Source organism: Microcaecilia unicolor, chromosome 2 (assembly GCF_901765095.1).
Source record: "Microcaecilia unicolor chromosome 2, aMicUni1.1, whole genome shotgun sequence".
Classification (NCBI taxonomy): Eukaryota; Metazoa; Chordata; class Amphibia; order Gymnophiona; family Siphonopidae; genus Microcaecilia; species Microcaecilia unicolor.
The window spans coordinates 349,931,442-349,953,176 of NC_044032.1; the positions used below are offsets into that span (position 1 = coordinate 349,931,442).

General features: G+C 44.1%; 1 protein-coding gene across 1 annotated transcript in view; it reads left to right on the forward strand.

Annotated features, from left to right (window-relative positions):
* Positions 1-3,448: 3,448 nt before the first annotated feature.
* NCBP1 (nuclear cap binding protein subunit 1) overlaps positions 3,449-21,735 on the forward strand; it is a 293,702-nt gene continuing 275,415 nt past the window's right edge. Inside the window, exons 1-2 of the mRNA XM_030194457.1 lie at positions 3,449-3,769; positions 11,638-11,726. Coding sequence (XP_030050317.1) covers positions 3,736-3,769; positions 11,638-11,726 — 123 coding nt within the window. The 5' untranslated portion in view covers positions 3,449-3,735. The remainder of the gene's footprint in view (positions 3,770-11,637; positions 11,727-21,735) is intronic.

A 21,735-nucleotide genomic window follows, 5' to 3' on the forward strand; every position in this document is an offset into this window, starting at 1 on the left:
GGATGACTTTATCTGGTCGTGTTTTTCTTACGACCAAGGCACAAAAAGGTGCCTGAACTGACCAGATGACCACCGGAGAGAATTGGGGATGACCTCCCCTTACTCCTCCAGTGGTCACTAACCCCCTCCCACCATCAAAAAATATCTTAAAAAATATTTTGTGCCATCCTCAGATGTCATACTCAGGTCCATCACAGTTTTAGTGGGTGCAGTGCACTTCAGGCAGGTGGACCCAGGTCCATCCCCCCCCCCCCCCCACCTGTTATGTTTGTGGAGGAAAGAGTGAGCCCTCCAAAACCCACCACAAACCCACTGTACCCACATCTAGGTGCCCCCCTTCATCTGTAAGGACTATGGTAGTGGTGTATAGTTGTGGGTAGTGGGTTTTAGGGGGGGGGTTGGGAGGCTCAGCACACAAGGTAAGGGATCTATGTACCTGGAAGCAATTTATGAAGTCCACTGCAGTGCCCCCTAGGGTGTCCGGTTGGTGTCCTGGCATGTCAGGGGGACCAGTGCACTAGAAATGCTGGCTCCTCCCATGACCAAATGGCTTGCATTTGGTCGTTTCTGAGATGGACGTCCTTGGTTTCCATTATCGCCAAAAACCAGAAATGACCAAGTCTAGGGACAACCATCTCTAAGGACAACCAAATTTCAGGATTTGGGCTTCCCTGACCGTATTATCGAAATTAAAGATGGATGTCCATCGTTTCAATAATACGGGTTTCCCTGCCCCTGGATGGGAACGTTCTGCAAGGACGTTCCTTTATTATGCCCCTCTCGGAATGATAAGATTCTAAAGGCATGCAATCCCGATTTTAAATTTAAAAATAATCTGAAAATGTTGGGGGTTATTTTATGTGTCAACATTTTTATTGATGATTCCACCTGGTAACACATCCATTAGAGTACATACATAACAAATTGTAAAGCTATCGATCTTATGTACATTAATCTTAAGTTGCTATCATCAGTTTTTGTTTTTATAACAGTACCCTCTCTTATCCCCCTCTCCCCTTACTACCTTCACTTTTGCCATGTACACTGAAACAATAGTCAGCTTGTTACATTAAACTCAAACCGTAATTCCAATAGTAACACCTTACATTATTCCTTGATTGAACCCCTTATTACTATTATTCCCCCCTCCCCTCCCACTCATCCCCTCCCCCCCCCATCTTTTTAAATACTCCATGCTCATTCGTAATTCATTCATGGTCTAGTCATAGACATCCTCTTCATTTTCCTATATTTAATGTGTTGGTAAAGGTTCACTGCCTTACTGGTGCTTCTTTATGTTGGGGGTTATTTTAACAGGTTCTCTCGCCCCAGATTTGCAGGTAAATGCTGTTGTGAAAATAACTTTTTTCTTTCTGAAGAAACTTGTGCTGTCCCATCTGGACGTAATTTATGTTCAGGCACCTCTATAGTTTACATTTTTTATAGTCCTTTCAGGTAGAACAAGACCAGATTTGTTATTAAATTATTTTACCCATTCGTTTCCTATTCCAAAAGATATTTGTAACAAAAAAAAAAAGTTTTGAATCCTTTCACTTATTTGGCAACTCAGTTGTGGAATTTGATTCTGAACTAGTTTCAGATTTTGAGAAATTAGTTACTATGATTGAATACATTCTTTAAAGCATGGTAATTTGTATTATAATATTATTTTTAATTCTCAGAGTATATCTGGAGGCATATTTTCAAAGCACTTAGACTTACAATGTTACACAAGAACCTATGGAATTTTGTAAGTCTGTGCTTTGAAAATTAGCCTCCTGGTCTCTTAAAACTGGAATCCACACTCAACCGTGAGATAGTTGCAGAATACAATACTATTGTGTATTTGTATCTCTGCCACTTGCAGTATCAATGGCAAAAGTCTCACCTTCCTCATGACTTACAAAGTTTTCAAACTGCATACTCACATTACAAACAGAGCCCTACACAAGCTAAGAAACTGTATTTGTAATCTCTTATAATATGGGACTCGAACTCCTCTCAACTTTTAAGATTCTGCAACAGATCACAAAATCCTTACAGTATCAATCATCTCCCTCTACCCTGAAGACTTCCACAGCCATTCATTAAGAACATTATGGATGTTTAATCTACCCTTCCATCTTTGCCTATGCTTCACTCCCCATTGCTCTCTGTACAGCTAATCTTTGGCAGGAGTACTTTTTCTGTATGTCAACTTCCTTCTCACACAGAATTGGCCAAGGAGATGTCTTCATCATAGTCATCCTCTGCTCATATTGATCCAAATACCACATTCTTCTAGAAGTAAATTGTGGACAATTTTTTTTCCTTATTTACATTTCCATTGTTTCCACTAGCATACGTACTGGATGTTTTCCCTCCAAGTTGGAAAAAGATTCTACTCTGGATCCTTCCATCCCTCTTACTGTACCATCTCTCAACTACCTTTTCTTTCAAAGATTGCTGAAAAGCTTGTGGCTCAATAGCTCACTTAATTCCTTGATAAGACCGATGCCCTTCATCCATATCAAACTAAGTTTAAACAACACTTATGTACAGGGGATTACTAACTTCATGCACAGCACTCTTTTATTGGTCTTAATAGCTGCCTTTGATCTTGCCCATCCTTCTAATTTGCTTCACTGTTTTAGAAGAGTTAGGTATTTCAGGGTCTGTGTTTTATTGGTCCCACTCATACTTACATGGCAGAATGTTTCAGGTATAATGGATGGCCTCTTTTTCCTTCTCATGATCTTTTTTTTTTTTTTTTTTTGTGGGGTACCTCAGGGCTCAGTCCTTGGGCCAATTCTTTTTAATATATGAATTGTGCCTCTCACATTTCTGATCTAATTTTGTTGACTTCTGCACTGGTGATTCAGTTATCATTCTCACTGAAATCATGCATGATTCAACCTATTGCAAACATATTCTGGAAACTGGATATGATAACTAATTGCCTAACCAGCAACAGCCTTAAATTCAATGCCTCTAAAACTACTGTAATATGGTTGTCTCATCCAAATTTTCCTCTTTACCCACAGAACATGTCTAAATAAACAAATAAAGATGCATATGCCAGAACTGGTTTAAGACATGGCCAGCTGGGGCCTGTGATAATAATGAAATGATTAGGACTTAAATCTGGGTCACCCTTGGGGGTCTTTGTATTTAAAATACAGCCTTTTAAGCGATGAATATGCCAGATCAGTTTTTGATAGCTTACAAATGAATCAGTTGTGCCTATAATTTCTAGCTATGAATTATTCTAATCGCTGAACGCTGGGTACGTAATTTATAGATGATCCCTATTAACACAGCGCTTAAGGCAAAGAGTTAGAGACAGGGTCAGCGAGACAGAGATAGAAGGTCGCACTAAATTGTCTCTACCAGCGAGACGCACAGTTCAGCGTGTATCTCTATGGTTTCCCCATGACACCGGAAGAAGAAGTATTTTGGGATTAGTCCGCCCATCCCTGGCCTGGACTTTCCTCTTCTTAAAGCCGGTGGCAAGTCTCGTGCGCCTGTGCGACCCGCGCTTGCGCAGCGTTCTGAACGTGAACATCTCGTCGGGAACGCAGGGGTGATTATTTACAGTGCTTGAGCCTCTTATCACCTCCGTGAGTGCCCGGCAAGCACTCTTATTATGTATTTTGAACAGTTGTTGGCCTAGCCTGTGAACTGGACACGTGCCTGCGTGCGTAGTACGGTGCGTTCGGATCTGCTGCCTTCTCGCGCCGCGCTTGTCCTGTCAGCATGTCCCGGAGGAGGCATAGTGACGAGAACGATGGTAAGTGCGAGGCTGGCGCGTGGAAGCCCGAACAGCCAGAAAGTGAAACTGTTCTGAGGGTCTTAGAAGGAGGAAGAGAAGGCACAGTGGTGAGGAGGACGCGTTTGTCCCTCCCCCTTCATGCATGTAAAGAACTCCACACGGGGAGAAGCTACTGCTGCTATTGGAGTAGTTGAAAGTATTAGGTATCTTAGGTGACCTCTCAGTCTAGTTCTCCATCTCTTTTATACTATATGTGTACCTAATGAGTCCCCGATAAATGGCTTATTTGAATATTCATTGTGGTAAAATTATGCATGGATAGTTCTTTTGGTTTGTGTGGCTGTCCGGATCTATTATTTTGCCTTGATCAAAGGTGCAGAAGTTGTAGTTGTGTGATGTGGTGGTGGTGGCTGTTTAAGGATTCTTACTTCTGTGCATGTTTTCTGTCCTTTGACATTGTTCTTAAGCTAATTCCTAATTGGAAAAAAAGTGAAGTTTTTTTTTTTTATAGTTGTTTTGGAAGTGCCTTTGCCTGACAGTGGTGATTCAGATCAAAAGACCTGAAGGTTGATTTCGGTAGGAAACGTAAGCCATTCTTTCATCTCCTCTTCCTCTCTCCTCCCCCAATAAGCTGTGGATGGATATTAAAAGCTGCTAACCTTTTTATATGGAGTGGCAGTAAGGATCTTATGAGTCTGAGGGTGCCAGCTTATTATTATTGTACATTAACAGGTGCTAGTGCCACTGAGTAGTGCAGGCCTGGCCAACCTCTCCTCCCTCATCTGGAAAACTGGCAGTTTATCATCCTTAGTAGTCAGGCTGGTGAGCGAGGATGTCCTGCTGTACTACAGTAATTTCCATCACCTGGTTACACTGTGTCTGGTTTGTTTCTCATGTTTCTTGCATGGCTTCTGTGGTGGTCTTGAATCTCCTGAGAGTGATAGCATGGAGGCCATATATTGTGTTACCTCCTATAAGAAGAGATTGGATCATTGTGTGCAGGGTTTGTGTCGTAATTAGGACCCCCCCCCCCCCCCTTGATTAGCCTACAGTTCCAGAATAAGTACCTAATAAGATGATGGTGATAACAGCTTCACATTTAAGACTTTTTTTTTTTTTGGTGGACACATACACCTGTAACAAAAACTGGTATTATTCCTGTATCTCCACATTGGTGAAGACCATGATCCTGTTCTAATGCACACATTTATCCAACCCTAGCCCTATCTCCTTTATGCCCTTGTTTTGCTCCATGCCATCTTTAGGGTTCCTTTTACAAAGCCATGTTACTGATTCCCACACAGCAAATATGATGAAGCTCATAGGAATTGAATGGATGCAGTTGTCGTGCTGGGAATAGATACCACAGTTTTGTGAAAGAAACCCTTAGTGTTTGTTAGTGTGGTCACATCTCAAATGATTTGCAGCCCCATTTGAGAACTGCTTATTTAACCTGACATTCCATCTTTGATAGTGGCAGTTAGTAGGTGCTTAGATGTGTATATAATCAATAGAGTTTTTTTTGTTTAAATTTTCTGTAACTGTTATATGCTGTTAACAATAGTTGAGTCTTAAACATATAGTGAACTCCTAACTAGAGACCCACAGGAACGGGGTTTGTGGGAATCCCGTGGGATTCCCATGGGGATGGAAGCAGTTCCTGTGGGGTTCTCATGGAAGTGTGTGCTGCACTTGCGCCAGCCTCTCACCTACCGAGTACCAAGTTCTTTGAGTGCTATCTCCTCCTCCTTGCTTTAACGGCACAGATGTGGAAAGTCTCCATTAAGTAGGTGGTAGAGATACAAATGGTGATGAAATTCAAAAAGGCATGGAATGAACACAGAGGATCTCTAATTAGAAAATGGAAGTTATAAAGAAACTTAAATGGCTGCTTGTGTGTGGATGTGTTGCATGACACTTAGATGGTGACTCTGGCTGTGATGAACTGGGGCTGATACTTGGAGACCTGTACTGTCTGTGTCTCATATGTGGCAAACAGGCTTAGGATGGGCTGGAAAGGGTAGATAGCAACTTTAGTGGCTGGAACATGAGGACAGTGCTGGACAGACTTTATGGTCAGTGTTCCGCAAATGAGAAGATGAATAGGTTGGAGTGGGCTTTGAGGGCAACTCAATCAGTTGGAACATAAGGATAGGGTCTGGCGGACTTCTATGGTCTATGTCCCAGAAACGCCACAGAAAGACCATAATCAAGTATATAATATCACATTCATTGTTGGTTTAATCATGAATTGATAATGATTGTGACTATTGGGCAGACTGGATGGACCGATCCGGTTTTTATCTGCTGTCATTTACTATGTTACCATTAATCCTCTCTGCTCCTGGGCTGATGCGCTGACCTCAGCTCTGACATAGGCACGAGCATCAGATGTCACTTGACCTACTGGCATGTGCATGTGGTGATCTCTAGGCACAGTGCCAGTGAATCAGCTTAGGAAATACAACAGCAGAACCAACCTCGGGTCGAGTTCCCAGTCATGAACAAAGATATGATAACATTAATATGTCTGTCTTAACAAGCCCAACCCCCCTCCCCCATCCATACCTCTCCCCCCCCCAATCCACTAGCAACTATGAATTAAGCAGAGAAGAGTCAGGTTGAGATGACCACAAAATGTATGGCTTGCAAATGCGGTGATAGGACAATATAGTGCCCATACGCATAGCTGTAAGCTTAGACATCAAACGAATATAATCTATCTTACGTAGTATTACAGGAAGGCCAGGTAGAGGCTGCTGCTTCCATGCCGCCGTCAATGTCTCTGGGGAGTATAATACCAACGATAGAGTATCTTGTATCCATTCTCTACAAGGGCACTGACATTTTAAGCAAAGATTTAAATACCCTTTCCCACTCTATTCATAGGAAACACCTAATGCCTTTTCCTACTTCTGTAGGTAGTAAGTGATAGGTTTAGTCTGCTAGAGGAGTGCCTTGTAAATTCTAGATATCCCCCCTCTTCCCCCCCACTGGCCATCGCCCTCTGTGTTTCCACTAAGCTCAACTCCCCTTTTGCTCGCCTGAGAATAAAATCTCGCAGCTGGTGATATTGAAATGTATTGGAGGAAGGGATCCCATATTCCTCTTACACTTCCCCAAAAGCTAGGAGCTCCCCATCCTCCCACACCTGCCCAAGCTCACAAAGACCTAATTGTTCCCAGTTGCCATAACATGGATCAGAAGTCCCAGGAGCAAACCTAGGAGCAAATCATATAAACATGTGAAGAAAATGTGTGCACCCTGAAAAGAAGCGTCCTCTGAGCGCACTCCAGGTCAAGAGAGGCCACCGAAGGAGTGGCGGAGCTAACTTGACCACCCCTCTCAACAACTGATCCTGCAACCAAGGGATGGCTCTCAGTGGATATGAGACAAACCAAGTTTGCTCCAAAGACTTCCATATTTTTCTCCCCCCTTGGAGCCAGTCAGCCAGAATTCGAAGATGGGCTGCCTGGTAGTAGAGAGAGAAGGAAGGAATTCCCATGAGCGCGTGACTGACACATTACTGCCCGACGCACCCGTGGGGGTCTCCTCCAGATGAAAGAAAACACTCTCCGTTGCAAGCCTCGGCAGAACTTATCAGGTAGAGAGATTGGGAGTGCCATAAACAAATAACAATTTTGTTATGAAGGGACAGGACGATTGGGTTATGATCCGACCACGTGCGAGGCATTATCTGTTGATCTTGAACACACCGGAGAATCGAGGCATTGCCTAGCCAGAAATCAATACGTGAAAAGGATTTATGAACTGAAGAAAAATATGTGTATTCTCTCTGTACAGGATTAGCATGCCGCCGGAGATCTACCAATTGTTTTACCACTGATTCACAGTCTATATACGCCGGGATTTCTGGGAGACCCCTAAATCGTAGATTGTGCCCACGGTTCATATCCCAGATGAACATCTGAAACCTTTCGGTCCAAGGAGTCCACCTCCTCCATCTGCTCAAATCGGCTCTCCCTCTCTGGATGTAAATAGGTCTCGAGGAAACGAACTCCCCGGGTGCTGCGAGGTGCAAGTAGGCGGTGGTTCCGGGTCCGCCTCATGGTTCGCCGTCAAGCTACCAGTGTATGCAAACTGAGACAGGTTAGCTTGCAAGCTCATCGTCGCCAGATGCCTTGACTCTCAACCGTGCTGTACTGGTAAAGAGCAGCTGAAATAAACTCAGATGTTGGGGAGTCTCTATGGAAAACAGCATGGTCGAGCGGGAGCAAAATCTTCAGACCGCCATACTGCTTGGTGACGTCACGTCCTCCAACACTTTAATTAACTTTAAAAAAATTAGTTGATTATTCGGTTACAAGCCTGAGTTGCATTACTTTATTTTATTTTTTTTAATTTGACAGCCTGATATTAAGGAGAATCTATTCTGTTTTTCTTTGCAGAAAACTGCTACTTAAAACCTGTAGCAAGTGTTTTCTGAAGACACTTCTAAGTTATTACATTAGATCAGTGGTTCTCAACCTCTTTTCAGTGGGGGCACACCTGACGGGTGATGCTCACATAAATCTCTCCACTGCCAGGCACATTGTGAAATACAAAACCTGAAAAATTCATAGCTCAAAATACATGTAGCAAATATACCATACAACAGTTGCACAAATTCCTGTGATTCAAGCATGAAGACTACTAAGCACGCAGCACTACAAATATTACATGGTGCTCTGGAACATCAATACACCCACTACAGGTAAAAACAGAACAAGAGGAACTGCTACAGAGTTTTACATAAACTGCATGCAAGCAGAATACCACACCTCAGTTACTTGCAAAGCACATACAAACCCTTGCCAAGTACAGAATAAGGGATCACAAATTAGAAATATAAAGACAAAAATTGAGCTGGGAACCCCAAGAAGGCAAACTAGGCATGTAGCACAACATACGAGAAGTAAAAACCAGAAATGCATTTTCTCTTCTACTGAACAAAATATAAAGACACTAGTAAAAGAGGCCTGTTTCTGAGCAAATGAAACGGGCGCTAGCAATTTTTTTGTCGCCAACACCCCCCCTCCCTCCCTCTCTGGCCAACCCCTTCGTTGTTCTGCCATTGCTCCGCCCCCAACATCATGATGTTTGACGCGAGGGCGGGGCCCGGAGCGATTCCCCCCCTCCTGCCTCCCTGCCTCCCTCCCTGCCAACCCCTTCGTTGTTCTGCCATTGCTCCGCCCTCAAGGGCGGGGCCTGGAGTGATTTTGATGGCTTCACCACCACGAACCTTTGAACCTTTTTGTAGGAAGTCAGGGCTTGGCTTCACTGACGTCAGTGTCCTCAGAACGTTGAGGGTGAGTTTTATAGTAGATGTTGCAAGTTTCCTAAAGCTAACACATTCCATCTAAAAACAAAGCACTTTTTTTCTACCTTTTCTGGGCATTTTTTATTTTTTGAAACATTGGTCCCAGTTTATTTTTTTTCTGCTTTCCTGTTTGTATTCTGCTAACTCTTTCACAGGGCTGCTATCCATGTCTTTTCTCTGCTTTTTTTCTGCCTTCTATTCCCTCAATAAATCTGTCTGACACATTTCATCTGCCTACTCAGATTTTATCCTCTCTCCTATATTTCACTTACCTTATCAACTTTCCGTATCTTCCTCTAGCTCCCCTGTCTCACCTCTTTCCTGGCCTTCTATTCTCTTCTTTCACCCACCCACTATAACTACACCACACTGTACTCGCTATCCTCCTCTTGCTCATCTCCTTGAGAACCCCCATGGGCTGTTCCACCATGTCAAACATCTCTCATCTTTCTCTCTTCCCACATCCTTGTAGCCCAGCATCTCTCTCATTCTTTACCCACACTTGTAGCCCAGCATCTCCCTGTTACTACTACAATCCAGCATTTCCCATTTCTCTCTGTCTTCTAGACGTATGGTCCAACATTTCACTGTCCCCCACCCCTATGGTCCAGCAACTCCATATTCCCTCTACCCTTTAAAAAAAAAAAAAAAAAAAAAAAGGTTTAATGCTGTGCTGCTTCCTTCACTGTGTACTGAAAGTGAAAGCCTTCTAAGTGCAATTAATCACCAACACAAAAAGCCTTCTAAGTGCAATTAATCACCAACACAACCCTCCCCCTTTTTTTTCCAAACCTCATGTTTTTACTGGCAATGGCAGCCATAATGAACTTCCTGGGCTGACCCGGAGATTTTCCTCTACCATGTCCTGCCCTTTCGTAAACAGGTAGTTGTATCAGAGGAGCAGGACACGACAGAGGAAAGGCTCCGGGTCGGCTTGGACAGTTCATTATGGCTGCCACTGCCGGTGAAGATGTGAGGTTTGACGAGAGGAAAGGAAATAGAAGAGAGGGGCTGTGCTGCAAAAGAAAACCACTTCTCCACTGCTTTGTGTGCCAGCCCCATGACGCACCTTCCGGGGCTAGCATGTATGTATGCTTGCAGCATACTGTTGTTTCATGGCACACCAGTTGAGAACCACTGCATTAGACTGAACTGGTCCTGTGTGACGATTGCAGGGAGGAAAGAGTGCACAATGGTGCAGTAAACCGATGCCAAAGGCTTATAGAAAAGATGCTGGGGAGCATTTCCCTGACAGACTCAGTCAAGTGACATTACCCAGTAGTAAGAATATTAATTTTGCTGTCCTTGCAGAACATCTGCTACAAGTACGTAAACTTTTTTTTTTTTTTCCTCTCTACTTCCATCTGTTGGTAGGAAGGGAATGCAACCCATTCGTTCAGACTGGTATGAGTGGGACTCAGAAAGTTAATTAATAGGAATGACTGTAATATCTAACAATTCCAGGAATAACATGTATAGAATGTTTGTACGTTTGGGAAGCTTGCCAGGTGCCCTTGGCCTGGATTGGCCGCTGTCGTGGACAGGATGCTGGGCTCGATGGACCCTTGGTCTTTTCCCAGTGTGCCATTACTTATGTACTTATGTACTAATGGTAAAATTGGAAAGATTGGGATTATGCAAGAATCTAGGTATTCTTTGTATTTGAAAGGACTTCAGAAAAGAGTAAACTCTTGCCACAAAACTGATGTATTACCATTTAAGTTAAGAAGCTGCATTAAACTGCAGTGGTGTTTACAATAAAAATGGCAAGAAGGTGACCACTGTAAAACTGAGGGTTATGTGAAGTTTTCTAAAACGAGGATCAAATTTTATAAACTTATAAACAAATCTTTAAAAGTTGTCTCTGAATAGCTAAAGTGTGAAAGTGCTATTCATGCTCATTGATTCTAACAGAATTCTTTCCCTGTGCTAGCAAAGAAAGGTACACACACATTTTTATTGTTTGTGACTTTCTAGACCCTGATGTGGGTATGTTGCTGAAACACGGTCCATGCCGGGTCAGTTGTCAACATTATTATTATTATTTTAAGAAGTGGTAGTAGTGTCTTAGTCCTCAAATGAAACAAGATAGCGCCAGAATTCAGTGGAAGCAAATTTATTCAAAGACTGAACATAACCCATGTTTGGTGAGTGTCTGTGTCAGGGATCTACATACATAAAAATATGCACAATTGACCATTAAAACTCCCAAATGAAATAAAGATGCATGCTACATTCAAACACACATACCGGAGTACCCCATTCTAACAATAGTTTTAATTGTCAGTTGTGTGTATTTTTGTGTGTAGACCCCCAACGGGCTGTGTTGGGTTTTTGAATAAATTTGCTTCCTGTGAATTGTGCCTCTACCTTATTTCATGTGAGGGCCTCTACACTGCTGTCGCTCCATTATTATTTGTTGCTGTTTCCCTCTGATCTGTTTGTTTGTAGTAAAAATGTTTTATACATCTATGGTTGCAGACCCTCTTTCCTTTGGCCAGCTCTGTTTGGTGGGTTGTGTTTGTTTCTGTTGTGGTTAGATCTCTCGTTTTGTCTTGTTTCACAGGAGGACAACCTCATAAAAGGAGGAGAACTTCAGAACCGATTGAAATTGAAGACAGACTAGAATCTTTAATATGCAGAGTGGGAGAAAAGGTGACTATCAGGTTTAAGCCATAATTTTTCAGTATAACAGGATGGCATGTCCAGAGTCGGCCTTCCAGAATATTAACTGAACATTCTTACATTTCTTATTCACATGCCTACAAAAATAGAAACTTCTTTATTGTCCATGTTAGACTACTCCAGATAAATGTGTTGTCACCCCTTCCTATCAGCAGATGGAGGTAGAGATCCTGAACTATTCCAGTGATATCACTGGTATAAGGGTTGGTGCAACCTGGAATACTCCAATAGTTCTCTACCTCCAACAGATGGTGTGTGACACCGGCTGAAATCTGCATTCCCTAGGTCAGTTCTGCTCCTGGATTTTGTGCCATGGTGTTATCCCCAGTTGAGCTTGGAGGCAGGGCAATGAAGGAACCTTAAGCTATAGCTTGTTGTAGCTTCTGACTTAGGTACCTGTGTGGGGTATGTCAGGGGCCCCATTCTCCCCCTGTAGTATTAAAAAAAACAAAACAAAACCCAAAACACAGCAAAGACATTTTAATTCCATTTAGCTGACTTTATTTTCTGTGTGTCATAGGAATAAGTTTATTTTTAAAGACAGTAAGGTAAAAGACAGTGCAAGCCACACAGAGCCCTAGGAACAGGGGGACACTGGTACACCCTGTAAGGGTTCCAGAAGTGAAAGGGGGAGTTGCCATGTACTCTGGCCATTAGTGTAGGCATGCTTGCCAGCTGGTGCTTTCTTACTTGTGGGAGCTGGGGACTCAGCAGTGCTGCTGGCTTTCTATGTGCCATATGTGACAGGTTGTTCCTGGTGGTGTTGGTATCTGTGGCCAGAGGGTGATGGAGGGGAGAGTCTCTGATCCCTGTCCTTCTGTCTCGGCACCAGTGGTGGCGGCAACTTTAGTGGGGACGGTGGCCATTTTGCTGTCATTTCCCCATCTTTCTTGTCGGTGTGCAGATCTCCTCTCTGATCCTGTGTATTTGCACTTGGGGATGCAGACGTGGAGCCAGAATGTTTGCAGGCTCTGGTTCATTATGTGAGGCTGTCCCTGGTCAGTAATGTCCAAGGACCAAAGGCAGAGTTTGCCACACAAGAAGATGGTCTTATAAAAGGAATTTATAAAATTAAAGTCCAGTGTGGCCATGTTTCACTTTCAGGCTGCTTCATGAAAAAATACATCAGTAATTAAAAATAAAAAGACAAGCATAAAAACAGTTAAAATTAACATAAAAGTAAAATATATATACAAAAATATAAATATTTGTTAGTAAAATAGATCCAGACTAAAAGAGAAGTATCCACAAATATAGATAGAGATTAGGAGGTCTAGTAAAAGTAATATAATTTGTTTGGCGCCCCCAATGTCCAATCCCTCATCCAAAAAGGAAAGGAACAATTGTCACAAAGATACAGCACTAACATTAGCCCCTGGGACCATACATTTAACATGGTTTGTCAAAGAGTAAATGTGTCCATGTGTACATATGCACCATCATCTGGTCTCCAATGTGCTACCAATTTATGCCAACTTGAAAATAGTGTCTATTTAAAGTAACCCTAATCAATCTCTATACGTGTATATAACTAACTTACCAAATCTCCTAAAAGTTCAATCACAGTGAATAGTTTGCTCAATAACTCAGACAATAGCTTCCAAAGTTCAGTGTCTAAATATAATAGTCTGTAGTTGCAAATATAATAGCATTTGTGATATGAAATAGTTCACTTATCTGAATCATAAAATCACCAGGATTTTCTTCTTCAAAATGGGGTTCTACATGGCTCTGTTTAGGAAATAGACTCTCCTCAAGAACCCTCTTTTTTTTTTTTTTTTTTGTTGAAAAATCCCACAACCAAGTTTGTAGGAGCTTCTGTCTCTTCAAAATGTCGCCATTTTGAAAAGACAAAAAGGTCCTTCAGGCTCGGTTGCAGATTTTTCAACACAAAAAGGTTCCTGAGGAAGGAATCTGTTAATGAAACAGAACTGTGTAGAACTCCATTTGGAAGAAGAAAGTCCTGGTGATTTAAGTGAAACATTTTATATCGCAACTAGTATTTATATTAGCGAACAGAGACTGTTATATTTAGACTGAATTTTGGAAGGTATTGTCTGACTGATTTATTCAGCAAACTATGCTTGTAGAGGGGTGAGTGTGCCTTTTTAATTTAAGACATTTCCTACCTTTGTGGCTTTTTTTTTTATTTTTTTTTTTTAATTCCCCCATGGATGGCTGGTGAGGCTGTCGAAAGCTAGTGAGCAGTGTTGGGTTTGTGTATGGGGGGGGGGGGGGCTGCGCAGAGACGCCCCCAACAGATGGCTTACATGTTTCTCATGCAGGAGATATGCAGGTTCGCTGATTGCAGCTAGCTACCACCAATATGGCTGTGCAGCACTTGCCTGTGGCCATTTTAAGTTCTTTCCCGGTGACACAGACATGTGTATATCCGTTACTTTGAAGCTGTTTCCTAAGCGGCAGAAGTTCTTTGCGTCTGCCCAAGGCCTCCGCACTGAGGTCTGGAAAGATTTGGGCATCTAGCCCACGGAACTAGCCCATTTTTTTTTTAGCACCAGTTCAGTTTCTTGCTATCTCAACAATTTAACACAAACGCTCTAGGCAGTAGGTTTATATCCGACCTAGGTCTCTGTTCCCTGTGTGCTCTTCAATTTCATAAGGAGGTTAATGCTAAGAATCCACAAATTAGCTCTCTGCTTTGATTTTTCTTGGTCTTCAAGCTTATCTTGAAGTCTCCAGACATGATTGGAAATGGGACCATTCACTGCGGTCTTCTGCTTGTTCCTCCTCTACCTCTTGCAGTTTTCCTTCAAGGACTTCTATCTGGCCAATTAAGGAGTCAAAAATGATCTTTCAGTCTGGCCACTACTAGATCCACAATCTGAGTTGGCTGCACTTACTTCTTTAAGTACCATGCCCCAGATAGTCTCTGAAGAGGAGGCTGAAATTCCCGCCTCCTGTTGAGTCGAAGGGCCGGGCAGGGGGGAATTACCCCCTGTCGTGACTCTGCTGACCAGCCTCCTTAGGAGTACAGACTGTGCGGTGGTCCTATATTTGAAGAAGCCTGTAGTTTAGGCCTCAGTTGCTTTGGCATGATGTGGCCGACATGGTTTCTGTGAGGAGTTAACCTGCAAGTCAGGTCCAGCAACCAGGCATCATGTGCTGTTCTCTGTAGTAGTGAGCAATAAACCAATAGGGCTAGACCAGAAACAGGAAATGTTCCAAGCCTTCCCTGGGTCACCCCCAACAGGGGATATTAAGGTACTGTTCCACTGAAAAGGATCACTTGAGTTGCCAACACCAGTCTCAGTACTCCTCTCAGCAAAATTTAGTTCTCTGTATCTAGCTTGGCTGGAGGGGGGGGAACGGGGGACATGACTTGTACCACAGTGGGGCCAAAGTGGCCTCCGGAAGCCAGGCCCAACCTCTGTGGACCTCAAGAAAGGAGATAAGACCATCAGAGCGCCTCCTTGTGGTAGAAAGGAGGTGTAAGGCACTTCAGATGACAGTGCCAGCTCTTAAACAGCCTTGAGGTGACTCTGCAGCATTTTATGTTTGCCCAGACGATGGTGCCAGCCCTTAAACAGCCTTGAGGTGACTCAGCAGCATCTTATGCTTGCCCAACCTAGGTCAGGTTTCTCCTAGACATGACATCCCAGGCACAGGTTTGTGCTCACTGGTGCTGCCTTGAAGGGCCCTGTCAGGACCTCTGGTTGCTCCAAGCAACTAGCTTGCCACTCTGTACCACTGTTGCTGCTTCCGGGGTAAGTAGGAATTCCCCATCCTGTTCTCTTAGGGCCTTGGGATTTGCTGCCCACTGTGGCTCACCTCATTGCCATACTGGTGCTAGTTCCGGCCACAGCTGCTCAGACCCACTTCTTCACTCTGCTGTGCTCCCTGACCACAATCCAAGGGAGCTGAAGTTGCAGGAACAACCCTCCTGAGTTACTCAGCTTGCTGCCCTCATGTCTGGTGAGCTGCTAATTTTTCTGAGGGTGAAAAGCTTGTTGGGCTGACTGGGAGAGCTCTGTGTTGGGGTGGGGGGTGCTTGATGGAGCTCAGAGTTGCAGCCATCTTGCTTTGTGGCTCTCAAGGAGACATAACCTAAAGGTAAACTGGTTCCATCTATACTTCATGTAAGCTCAACTTGGCAAGATTTTCAACCATAGGTCACTGCAGAGGTGGTTCCTGTTGTATGCAGAGGTGGTTCCTGTTGTATTTGCCTTTTACAAGATAGAATATTTTAAAGAATACAATTATGAAACCCCCCCCCCCCCCCCAATATATTGAATGTGAACGGGCGACACAAACATCCTTCAACCCCAGCACCCCAACCCCCTGGAAACAGATCTTGTGAACCCTACTCTGAGAACTGCTCCTTGCCCTTCCACCTGTAGCGCCCCCCCCCCCCCCCAGGCCTACTTTGCTCTCTGGTGGTCCAGTGGTGTAGCCTAGGCAACAGAAATTCCTACTAGTTCCTACCCCTAGTGGCTACATCTGTAAAATGGCTGTCGGGCTCAAGTTTTTGACTGGCCCCAGCAGACCATAGCTGCCATAATAGTGACTGTTCCAGGCAACCAGGTTTTTTTTTTTTTTTTTTTTTGGGGGGGGGGGGGGGGAGGTGGCTGAGGTGTTCTCCCCCCCCCCCCCCCCCCAAACAAGGTGGCCCCTAGTAACCTCCCAGTTGGTGGGTTCTTCAAATAGTCGTCTTATTACACATCACTCATCCGTTATATTCCATTAACTGCCAGACCCTTGACCATTCTTTTAACATTCGGAGATCCCTTCTCATCATTTCTACTCCCTCCAGGGTATCCACTCTACCCTTGAGGGAGTAGAAATGATGAAAAGGGATCCTTTTTTGGCTTTGTTCCGCCTCCCAGGATGTTCACAAAATGTCTAGCGGTAGTTGCAGTGTTGCTACACCGACTGGGAATCCATATGTTTCCCTATCTGTACTATTGGTTGGTGAAGAGCATGTTGTTGGATGGTACTCAGGAGTCCATGTGAAGAACTATTCAGGTGCTAGAGCTACTAGGATTAGTTTTAAACTACCCCAAGTCCCATCTTCTCCCAGTTCAGCATTTAGAGTTCATTGGAGCCCTGCTAGACACGCAGCAGGTGTGGGCATTGCTCCCTGTGTCGAGGGCAGATGCTGTTGTCACACTCACCACTTGAGTTTGAGCCAGTCAGCACGTCACAGCTCAGCAGATGTTGAGGTTGCCAGATCACATGACCTCTGTGCATGTGACTTCTGTGGTGTCCAGCCTCAGGGAACCTAGCGGATGTCATCTGAGTGACACCAGAGTTAATATACCTACTTTGGTGGACAGTTCAGTCCAATTTGACCATGGATCTCCCATTTCAAATTGCTCAGCCCCAGAAGGTACTGACGATGGATTCATCCCACTGGAATGGGGAACTAATTTAGACAGGCTTCACACTCGGGGTGCTTGGTCAGCTCAGGAGACAGATCTTCACATCAACCTTCTGGAGCTACAGGCAATCTGAAACGCTTTCGGAGATTGACTGTTCATCCAAATTGTGCTCATTCAAACAGACAATCATGTTGCAATGTATTACACCAGCAAGTGGGTACCAGATCATACCCTCATTGTCAGGAGGCTGTCCGGATGTTTCAATGGACTATCCAGCTCAAGATAGTTCTCAGTGGCAAATCCAACAGACTGAGCAAGGTCATGGCAACATCACAAGTGGTTACTCAGCATGGGTGTTGCCCACAAGATTTTCCGAGTGTGGGGACCTTCTTGGTGGATCTCCTTGCCACTCTGTGCAATCGCAAAGCCCCTTGGTACTGTTCCAGACTTGGAGCACACAACAGACTAGTGTTTGCCATCCTCCTCCATTGGAGGAGCAGCCTTGTGTATGCATATCTTCCCATCCCTCTCGTGGGGAAAATGTTGCTGAAAATCCGACAAGACCGGGGAACCATGATTCTAATCGCCCTCTATTGGCCCAGACAGATCTGGTTCCCTATTCTGGAGTTATCCTCCGAAGAACCTTGGAGATCAGAATATTTTCTGACCATCATGCAGAACAAGGGATCTCTTCTGTATCCCAGCCTGCAATCTCTGGCTTTCACAGCCTGGATGTTGAGAGCTTATAATTTGCTTCCTTGCATCTTCCTGAGGGTGTCGCCAGGGTCTTGCTGGCTTCCAGGAGAGAATTCACTTTCAAATGGAGAAGATTTGCCATGGTGTCAGGGCAAGGCCCTAGATCCTTTTTCTTGCCCTACACAGACCGTGCTTCAATGTCTTCTACACATCTGAGTCTGGTCTTGACCAGACTCTGTAAGGGTTCATCTCTGTGCAATTAGTGTTTACCATCATTGTGTAGAGGGTAAGGCCATCTGTGGTCAGCCTTTAGTTTGCTTCATGAGAGGTTTGCTTTTGACAGAGCCCCCTGTCATACCTCTGCCTGTGTCATCGGACCTCAACTTTGTATTCTAGATGATGAAGGCGCCTTTTGAGCCAGTTGATTCCCATCTACTGAAGTGCTTGACCTGGAAGGTCGTCTTTTTTTGTGGCCATTACTTCAGCTCACAGGATCATTGAGCTACAAGCCCTAGTAGTGGATTCACCTTACACAACGTTTCATTATAACAGAGTAGTTCTCATCACGCACCCTAAGGTTGTGTTAGACAGATTTAGATGGACCTCCATCGTCCTTCCAACATTCTTTCCCACACCTCATGCCCATCTTGGCGAAAGCGCAACTGCAAGCGAGCATTAGCCTTTTACATGGACTAGGCCCTACAAACAGTCCACAAGGTTTTTTGTTTTTTGATCCCAACAGGATGGGGGTTACCATCAGGAAATGTACAGTCTTCAAAGTTGCTGACAGATTGCATTTCTTTCACTTATGCCCAAGCTGGGCTGACTCATGAGGGTCATTTCAAAGCTCATAATGCCGAAGCCATGCCGACGTTGGTAGCTCACTTGAAATCAGCCTCTATAGAAGAGATTTGCAAAGGCTGCAACTTGGTCTTCAGTTCACACATTCACATCTTACTATTGCCTTGAGCAAGATGGCCAACGCAATAGTCGTTTTGAACAGACAGTAATGTAGAATTTGTTTGGGGTCTGAAATCCAACTCCACCTTCCTAGGCCCGTTCAGTTCTAGTCTGCACTTTCACACAGTTTGTATATAGTTTCAGGTTAATTTGAACTAGAACTTGCCATTTCGAGTTCAGGGTTCCTATAGTCCTACTGTTTTTGGTGAGACTGGTAACTAGGGAATCCCACGTGTGAGAATGAACTGGCCTGCTTGTCCTCTGAAAAAGTAAAGATTCTTACCTGTAGCAGGTATTCTTAGAGGACAGCAGGCCATTAATTCTCATGTACCCTCCCACCTCCCCTAGGAGTTGTGTTCAGCTTTTATTTTTAAATTTTTTTCCCCCTCCTCCTATTGCTGGTCACTGTTCCCTCTAAGCTGAGCCGGAGTCCTCCACGTACAGTCCTGTCAGTGGGTGGCGATGTTTCACTGTCACATTTCCAATAGTGAAGGACAGGGAAGCTCTGCAGAACTCCAAGGAACCTGCCTGTCCATAGTGATTGAATATACAGTATTGAAGCATCACTCCCTACTGGTAGCAGTGTGGTTGGACACCTGCTTAGCTTAGAAGGAAAAGTGCTATTGGTCCTGTGTTCTTGTGACTGGCGGGAAGGCACTCATACATGCGTGGTGGGAATATTGTTGCAAGCTCTTAAAAACTACGCTGTAAAAGTGTTCCCCACCGGGCAACATAGATGATGTTGCCAACATGGAGAATTAATGGTCTGCTGTCCTTGGAGAATACCTGCTACAGGTAAGTGTTTTTGCTTTTCTGGTAACATTCTTCCCAGTTAATTTTTTCAACTTGACTGAATGCAGTGGTTCCTTTTACACTTGAGGTTCATTATAAACAGAAGCCTTGACTTCGGAGAAATTCTTGCACAGTTTGTTACAGTAGTCTTACTATGCTGTGAGATGCTCTATTTTTATAGCAAAGCTGGTTGATTTCTAAGCTATTGGTTAGCTAAATAAACTACAAAATAATTACAGTAAGGGAGGAAGTGACATCACCGTTAAGAATGGTCGCTTGAAGAATGTGCTCCCACTCCCTTATGTTCAAAGTGTGCTAATCCCCCAACAAACAGGACTATTCATGGTGCATTGGAAGATATAACCACTGGAGAGGTGGAAAGCTCAATTTTTGGCAATGAATCGACAGACCGATCTATCCCAATATGGCTTTTCAGGCGCGACTGCATGGCAGGCTCGGCGTCAGAGGCCCTGTGCCCAGGACAGCAATCGGGATTCATCCCTGCGGGATTTGTTCCTATCGAACGCCGAACCTGAGAGTTTGGAAGCTGCGCCCTTCCCAGAGCTTAAAGAGTGGTTGCAGGAAATCAGGACGGACCTCAGTGCAGTCTGCTCAGATCTGGCAGCCCTGGGAGCGGATCTACAGGGTGAGATCCACGAGTTGGAAGCTCGGATGGAAGAGCTGGAGTGTCGTGTAGACGACCAAGCAGAGGAGATGGGATCGCTGGACCGGCAGCTTACCAAGGTGCAGACAGGTTTTCGGCAACTAATGGATAAGATCGAAGATCTAGAGAACCGGAGCTGTCGGCGCATTTGCGTTTTAGAGGGCTACTGGTGGTTCCGACATATCAGGAATGTGAGACAGTAGTGCAGCAGATTCTCAGCTTTCTTCTTGCAGAGATGGGAACGACTATAGCCCCTGCAGCGGCCCTTTTGGAGAGATCCCACAGAGCCCTAGGGTCCCGCGAGAGGAAATCTATCTAAAGACATCGCCTGTTTCCAGGATTTCAAACTTACGGAGCAGGTGGTGCAAGCAGCTCGCAAGGCTAATAATTTTAAATGGGATTCTTACCAGATAGAGATCTACCAAGATTTGGATTTGGCTACTTTGAAACATCAAGCTGATCTAAAGCCAGTTACTATAACGCTCCGTGAGATGGGCATCCAGTATAGATGGAGGCATCCATTTGCCCTAGTACTTTACAAAGATGGCCACATGCATCAGATTAAGTTAGTAGAGGAGACTTGTGAGGTCCTGCCAGAGGGAAACCTGAAAGAATCGACAACGGCACCTGGTAACTCCAGATCTGCTTCTTTGCCTGCACGTCCACAATGGCAGCGAGTGGCAAAAGGGCACAAGTTTTTACAGCGCCAAAAATCGGATTGTCGGCTTGCATGAACAACAAAGGACACACACTAGATATTTTCACCCACAAATTCTCATCAGAACCTAACCTCACACTTACAGACACAAAATGGACAGCCACACCATGGTCCGAACACTACAAAGCAAACCTCTCCCTCCACTGGAGAACAAAAAAGACCCAACAAAAACAAGAAGAAGAAAACTATACTAAGAGAGGCAAAATAGACCCACTAACATTCTGGCAACTATTCTATACCGACGAATGGATAACACCTACAGGCTCACCCCAATTTCTTCAAGAATGGGACAACAGATGCAGAACAATACTAGACAACATAGCACCACTTCAAACCAGAACCTCACACAGAAAAAACTCAACACCATGGTTTAATGAAGAATTGAAAGAACTAAAAACTCTAGTTAGAAGATCAGAAAGAGCATGGAAAAAGAAAAAAGACGAACACACACTCAAAGACTGGAAACAATTACAAAGAAAATACAAATACGCTATCAGACAAACTAAAAGAACATACTACAAAACCATAATAGGACCAAATTACAAGGACACACACACAAACTCTTCTCACTCGTTAACAAACTCCTAGACACTACATCGGTTACCTCTAATAATACAGACACCCCATCCACAAACAACCTTGCGAACTACTTCAATGAAAAAATTATAAAGCTCAGACTCATGATACCTACCAACATCGCTGAGTACACAAACATCCTTGAATGTCTAGACCCAAAACCTGGAGAATGCCCAGCAGATGGCTCATGGACCAACTTTAACACAATATCGACAGAAGAAACCTCACATTGGC